Source organism: Pectinophora gossypiella, chromosome 8 (genome assembly GCF_024362695.1).
Source record: "Pectinophora gossypiella chromosome 8, ilPecGoss1.1, whole genome shotgun sequence".
Lineage (NCBI taxonomy): Eukaryota > Metazoa > Arthropoda > Insecta > Lepidoptera > Gelechiidae > Pectinophora > Pectinophora gossypiella.
The window spans coordinates 10,389,119-10,396,757 of NC_065411.1; the positions used below are offsets into that span (position 1 = coordinate 10,389,119).

Sequence of the window (7,639 nt, forward strand, 5' to 3'; positions counted from 1 at the left end):
CATTTATGTGACAGATAAAAACGGTTATGAACCTTTAGTAATGGAACGTGTAACCAAATAAATTACCTAATAAAAGTAAGCATGACTGCGATCACCTCAGTCCTTTGTTTGGTAAGGACATTGCAAGCTGAATCACCTGATTATCGGAAAAATCGATAAAATGATTCCGTGTTTTGGAAAGCGCGTTCAGCCGTTGGTCCCGGCTACTAGCCAGCTCCATACCCTCTCCGATTGATTGATTGGAATTATCCAATCGATCAAAAAAAGTTAAAAAATGTTGGAAGCAAGCGGTCAGTCATTGAGTGACCGTTTAGCTACCTTACATTTCGGACTCCTCCGTGCTTCGGATGGCACGTAAATTCGTCTGTCGCGGCAATTGACATAAGTAATAGTAATTAAGCCGCAGTGGTTTTTTGTTATTAGCTTCATAGAGATCCGATCATAAGTAATAATAACCAGAATACTTAATCGTCGTGAGGAGCTCGGTGGCGCAGCGGTAAACGCGCTCGGTCTGCGATTGTTGAAGTTAAGCAACTTTCGTAAAGGCCGGTCATAGGATGGGTGACCACAAAAAAAAATATCTCGAGCTCCTCCGTGCTTCGGAAGGCACGTTAAGCCGTTGGTCCCGGCTGCATTAGCAGTCGTTAATAACCATCAATCCGCACTGGGCCTGCGTGATGGTTTAAGGCCCGATCTCCCTATCCATCCATAGGGAAGGCCCGTGCCCCAGCAGTGGGACGTTAATAAAAAAAAATAATGTTAATAAAATAATAAATAATGGTAATGTTAATGGGCTGATGATGATGACCTAATCGTCACGATATCTCTACTTATATAGGACCTGACAGGATTTCTTTACTCTCAAGTACTTACTTATAAAAACATCAAAAAAAATTCTACTACCTGATCATCAGAAGGAAAATCGACCTTTATGATAACATAATATCTGTGTTATGTGATCATAAGCATCCATTATAATCATAAATCTTACACCTATTGAAAAAAAAGAGCCGCCGGCGCGGTGCTTTCATCGTTTTAAAATCGTATCCATTATCTTACTACAATTGAACCATTACATTTTTGGTCTAACGTGTAATTTAACTACCGCTGTTAGTACTGTACTCATTAGAAAAAAAATATATATTGCTTATAATATACACCCAAACAATCGTTATGTATTAATGATTCGTGGCTGCAACTCCGGATTAGACAGATCCACAAGACATAGGAATTTGAAGACAACTTGCCTCAGCAGTCCTCTCACCTTTGTACAATACAAACTAATTGCTTCATTTTTCCTAAACACTGATTACAATATAAAGATAACTACTCATGATAATAAAACGATAACAATCGTAAATACACCGATATTGCATATCAAATATCCCTAATTTAGCGTGGTCTACGTAGAGCCGCACGCGGTAATCTACCACTTCTTCTCGAGACGCACAACGTACTGTGCGTCCAAAGCTCAGTTCAATGGTGATTATTCTTTTATTTAAGTAATTTTTCTCTTATTCCGCAGCTTTTTAGTAGGTAATTTTCCTACAAGTATCAATTACTAATGAAAATCAGAAAATTACGAAAACAATTACCTATTAGAGAGAAGCTTAACTGTGTATCTGTTCTGTTTCATTTGCCTGTCCTATTATGTACAAATCAACGGTACAAATAAATTAACTTTGTTAACTTTGTTAGGCGCAAAATGGGGATCATGTGAACGGAGGATTCGACCCCTCTCCGGAGTCTGGCAAGCCGCCGTCCGATTCAGATATGCCGGTCAAAGTAAAGGTAAGTAAAAAGTGAACTCGCGATTCGACATCGAAAACTTTTTTCCCGCCATTAGCACAACTTTTCTGTGAACAAATACCTATCAAAAATATATTTGTTTCGAATTTAAAGTCTTTTTTGTTTGCGTTTGAAAAGCAATGTTTCCGTAGACTGTTACTAACGTAATATAGGTACTATTTCTAAACGTGGATACAGGAGACCACGCTATTATTTTGCAATCTTTGATATTAACGTACTTATCGCTACAATTTGTGCCACACTCGTTTTTCTTGTGTAAACCTGCTTATATACATATATTATAGTTCGCAGATATAGTTATAGATATCAAAACATTATCTACAAAATATATTTTTTTATCAGCCGGAACTGGAAGAGGTGGATCCAAAGCTGGCAAACCGACCAAAATGGGACAACAAGCTAGAATTCCTCATGTCCTGTATTGCAACATCCGTGGGTCTCGGCAATGTGTGGCGGTTTCCCTTCATAGCCTACCAGAACGGAGGCGGCGCTTTCCTTATACCCTACATTATAGTACTGCTGGTCATCGGTAAACCTATGTACTACCTGGAGACATCTCTAGGACAGTTCAGCAGCGGTAACTGCGTCAGAGTATGGGCTCTATCACCTGCATTCAAAGGTACGTGTTCAGATCTTCTTTATACACATCCGCAGATAAATTCCTACTAAGGTTGACATTTAGTCCAAAGATTAGCATATTTTCCTCGTATGAGCCCAAAGCATAAAAAACGCTCTTAACGCTCTCACCATATTTCCAACAGTGATTTACGATAGTCTACGTACTCTTAATCTAATTATCAATTACGATAAGTAATTAAGCTAAAATAATTTGTTAAAGCAAAAGCGAATTAATCTACTATTTATTATCAAATAAACGTATTAGGTACTCAATTGAATTGATGCGCCTCATAAAGTCAATGTTTCGTTGGAACTACATTAGACATATCAAATGATATCAATGCAGTATTAAGTAATTATGCATATTTAATTCCATAAAAGCCCACAATGTAGATATTGATTTATTTTTCAGGTACTGGGTACGCGCAAGCCTTGGGTGCAGGCTATGTGTTATCCTACTACGTCTCCATAATTGCACTATGTCTGTACTACTTGGCAATGAGCTTCCAGTCCTCCCTACCATGGGCTGTTTGCCGTGACGAATGGATCCCGTTGGGATGCGTGCCTTCAGGAGAATCCGTCAATCTCACCGAATTCGAAGGAAACGCAACCAGTAGCTCCGAACTTTTCTTCACGTGAGATATTTTTATAGACAATCAATAGGAAGGTACATTGTTAAATAAACTTGTATATAACTACTTGAACTCGTTTTATAATATCTCTACCCGTGCACCCATATCAGAAGTAGACAGATATAAAACGTTTATAATCTTCAATCAGTTTCACAACATTTCGAAAATGAGCTAGTCTGAAGATATTACATACCTCAACACATTACATTATACGCATTTTCTTCAATCAAGAAGATTTAGTTTATCAACGAGGCTGATTTATTTCTTTATCAGTAAACATTTTTAATGTTTGTTACAGACGCACTGTTCTCCGACTATCCGATGGCATTGAGGATGGACTTGGTTCGTATAGCTTTAATATACTTAATATTTAATAGTTTATCAATATGATCATGATCTTATGGTATTAATTTTATTTCAGGAATGCCATTGTGGGACTTGACACTATGTCTATTAGCTTCGTGGGTCATAATCTTCCTCATTGTAGCCCGTGGAGTGAAGAGTTCAGGAAAGGCAGCATATTTCCTAGCCCTTTTCCCCTACGTTGTAATGTTCATATTGCTCATTCGGTACGTACATTATGCACATGACAATAATTTTATACAGTTTACAATTTTTTATGATTAATATAATGTATATTTCCAGAGCCACGACATTACCCGGTGCAGGCAATGGCATTTTATACTTCATAAATCCTGTATGGTCTAAGATTTTGGAAATTAATGTATGTACTGCAAACTTCATTGATACTTGTAAATATTATACCTATTCTTTTAAATTGTTCTTACATGAAACTTTCTCTTGCAGGTGTGGTATGCGGCAGTAACCCAAGTGTTTTTCTCTCTATCCGTGTGTTCTGGTGCTCTCATTATGTTTGCTTCCTACAACAATTTCGAGTCGAACGTTTACAGGTAATTAAACACAATTAAGTATCTAGTTGATATAATAACTATGTTGTTACATCGCTTCTCTTTACTCAACTGCGCTTATTTTCAGGGATTCTATGATAGTGACAACTTTGGACACGTTTACAAGTCTGATCTCTGGTATAACCATCTTTGGAGTGCTGGGCAATCTGGCACATGAACTTGGATACGGTGATGACATTCAGAAAGTTATCGGTACTGGTGGCACTAGTCTTGCCTTTGTCTCATACCCTGATGCTATTGCCAAATCACCTTTCGTGCCACAGGTACGTCAGCAACTACTAAGCTAAATCCGAATTTAAATTACAATTTAAATAATTCGGATTCTTCATTGCCTCTGACCCACATCCATGTATTTAATTTATACCTCTGTACGTGTAAACATATAGTGAAATCCCGTATGTAAAACGCCTGTTACAAATGTGCATTTATTTCTTTCTTGTTTTGCATTAAATTCTTTAATAATCCATTTTATTAGTTACTTTACAAAACAATATCAAACAAAAATCACAAAACAATCTGTATTATACAATTATAAATTAACAATTCAAGACCTTACGTGTCTAATCGTCAAACAATCCCCCCCCCGAGTTATTCCAGGCGCAAAGGCCCCATTAGGTACACTCGCCGCATTACCACGTTGTATGGCGATGGACAACCTTTGCACCAAGAAAGAGCCCGCACGCATATCGGACCCCCTCTCTCTTAACCTACGCCCCAGTTCCCTAATGAAGGCTATAGCCTCCAATCCGGCCGGCTTTAATTGCAAAAAAATCATCGCATAACATCTCTGTCACATACAAATTATCTTCTTATCAAAAGTTATTCATGTAGCTATTTTCACCCCAGTAAGGATTACGAGCTTGTGGTTATGTAAATATTTTAGCTGTTCGCGGTGCTGTTCTTCCTGATGATGGCCGTACTGGGCGTGGGCTCGGGCGTCGCTCTTCTCTCGACCATCAACACTGTCCTGCTGGATGCGTTCCCCCGCGTGCCCGTCATATACATGTCACTCGGCGGTTGCATCATTGGCTTCCTCATTGGACTCATTTATGTCACACCGGTAAGGCTCCTGGTTACGTTCGATTGAATGATTTTAAGTATGTGAATTGGACGGCCTCCGTGGTCCAATGATTGAGCGTTAGTCTCACGATCCGGAGGCCCCGGGTTCGAATTACGGTGGGGACATATCACAAAAATCACTTTGTAATCTCTAGTTTGGTTAGGACATTACAGTCTGATCACCTGAGATTGTCCAAAAAGTAAGATGATCCGTGTTACGGAAGGCACGTTAAGCCGGTGGTCCCGGTTATTACTTACTGATGTAAGTACGTAGTTGTTACACGAGTCATGTCAGGAGCCTATGACGGCTCAGTAATAACCCTGACACCAGGGTTGCCGAGGTTGGTAATCCACCTCATAACCCACACGATAAGAATAAGTATGTGAACTAACCTAATTGGGCTAGCTTTCTTTTCTGTATCGTTTTTTATTTCCTCTCAGGGTGGACAATACATTCTTGAATTGGTAGATCATTACGGCGGCACTTTCATGAGACTGTTTGCAGCCATCGCTGAAACAATCGGTGTTTTCTGGATTTACGGTGAGTTGATGCGTATGACCAAAGGTGTGACTGTGTTTACCGATTATCTTACTGAAACACAATCTTTAGCCGTAGAGGCTCGCGACAACAAACACTTCACTTACCGATATCGATTCCGGTGAACGATTTTTTCTCTCTTTCAGCGCTTATCGGTTTTCTCAAACTTCTTCAGACTACGATTGCAACCATGCACTACTCACATTTGCTCATAAATACTATTATACTTTCAGGTCTCGAAAACATGTGCTTTGACATAGAATACATGTTGGGTATTAAGACTTCTTGGTACTGGAGAATCTGTTGGTCTGTAATCACGCCAGTTCTGATGATCATCGTATTTATGTACGCCATGATCCAAGCCGAGCCTTACAAGTTTGCTAACACATACACATACCCAAGCGAGGCTTACCGTGAGTATCAACAAAGGTCTTTCAGCATAATTACCTATGATTGAAAGATATCTTATTATTTACTATTTAGTTAAAATTTCTCATCTTTTCTCGTCTTCATTTTCAGTGGCCGGCAACCTGCTTCAATATTTCGGTATGGCTTTGATTCCGATCTTCATGGCAGTAGCATTCTGGAAGTATAGATCTAATTCTTGCGTACTGGTAAGGAAAATTCATAATAACTAGCTCTCCCACAGTATCGTCCGCATGGGCTGCGGTTATTTCCCTATCGCGGTAAATTCAGTTGAGTAATTGAGTTTGGTATGTCCGTGGCTCACGATAGGTCTCCCATAAAAAAAGCGCCGCGGCCCGTACTATCACGTGTCACGGCATTATGCTGAGAGATCCTTTTTTATTTTGGGCGCCTCCATTGTGTAGGTAGATATTAAATGGTGCTAATTCCTGTAAACACCATCTAATTTTATTTTAAGTTATATCTGACATTTTCTTATCCGCCGAAACAGAAAGGGACGGATGATTGTCAACAAGTTAATTTTAAAATGAATGAATAACCCGTGCGAATTAAATAGTCAAATCGCTGGTATGCAATCCGTTTGACGTGATGTCTACTTAATTCTGTCGGGTTATTGGTCGATATAAAAATTTTTAGACGGTTGTTTTAGATTTCTTATTAAAATTGACGTGTATTCCATAAATTTTATACCTGTCGATTACCCGTCCCTTTCTTTTTCAACGGATAAGAAAAATACAGGTATAACTTAAAATAAAATTAGATGGCGTCTGTAGGAATTAGCACCAATATCCTTAAATTATATATATTTTTAGGTAATGTAAGTTTGTTAATGTGGTGTCTAATATGGAAATAAATGTCTTCATTCTTTCTAAATACAGAAGGTCGTACCTGGGAAGTACCCTCTCTCCGTCCCTGATTATGGTCTACTAGTTTAGGCGCGTTTATATCTAGTAGTTTAAAAAATGGTAGCTTGTATGTATTACATAGATAATATATGGACGAGTACCAGGACTGGTTGCTTATCCACCTCGATAAGAATGTGGGCGTGAATGTGTGTATGTGTGCGAGTATATGAACACCTGTTTTACAACACAACTGCGACTTGGCTTTTTTATTTCCCAATAAGTATTTATTGCACTCCAATCATCATATGATAAATTTTAATCTACTGAGTGTTACCTACGTTCTTAATAATGGTCTCCACGTGCAATAGCTAATAATAATGCTCGAAAAAACTTATTACTTTTGTGATTGTAGGCAACGAATACTTACAATCATAAAAATGGATTACGAATATTGTCAATAGATAGTTATTAGTTTTAAATAATCACAGCAAACGGTAACTAGAACATGTATTATTTTGCAGACTGTAAAACGTGCCTTCGGCAAGAAGGCAACTTACGGGCCTGCGGATCCCGTAAAGCGTGCAGACTGGAAGGAACAACGACGAGAAGCTAAACTTGATCGCGAACTCAAACGCAAGAACTGGTTCCACCACATCGCACTGAGTCTTTTCGGCGGATACCGCAAAAACGCATAATCTAATTAGTGTATCTCCAAAAGTACCTTATACCTAACAATAATTTATTAAATAAGTAAATCTGACAAATTATTTTGCACATTTCTTT

At 38.5% G+C, this 7,639-nt stretch overlaps 1 protein-coding gene across 1 annotated transcript; it reads left to right on the forward strand.

Moving 5' to 3' along the window:
• Positions 1-1,354: 1,354 nt before the first annotated feature.
• On the forward strand, positions 1,355-7,623 carry LOC126368706 (sodium-dependent nutrient amino acid transporter 1-like). The gene is made up of 14 exons (XM_050012827.1): positions 1,355-1,482; positions 1,699-1,791; positions 2,152-2,428; positions 2,840-3,062; positions 3,358-3,401; positions 3,481-3,628; positions 3,705-3,783; positions 3,867-3,970; positions 4,056-4,251; positions 4,872-5,048; positions 5,489-5,588; positions 5,819-5,998; positions 6,105-6,199; positions 7,378-7,623. The coding sequence occupies exons 1-14, from the start codon at positions 1,480-1,482 to the stop codon at positions 7,549-7,551; spliced, it is 1,893 nt and encodes a 630-aa protein (XP_049868784.1). The 5' UTR covers positions 1,355-1,479; the 3' UTR covers positions 7,552-7,623.
• The last annotated feature ends 16 nt before the right edge of the window (positions 7,624-7,639 follow it).

What these genes read in the sequence shown, in the direction of transcription:
- LOC126368706 (XM_050012827.1), top strand. An exon ending in ATATGCCGGTCAAAGTAAAG is followed by an intron (nt 1,792 to 2,151) that starts GTAAGTAAAAAG and finishes TTTTTTTATCAG; the next exon opens with CCGGAACTGGAAGAGGTGGA. An exon ending in TGGCATTGAGGATGGACTTG is followed by an intron (nt 3,402 to 3,480) that starts GTTCGTATAGCT and finishes ATTTTATTTCAG; the next exon opens with GAATGCCATTGTGGGACTTG.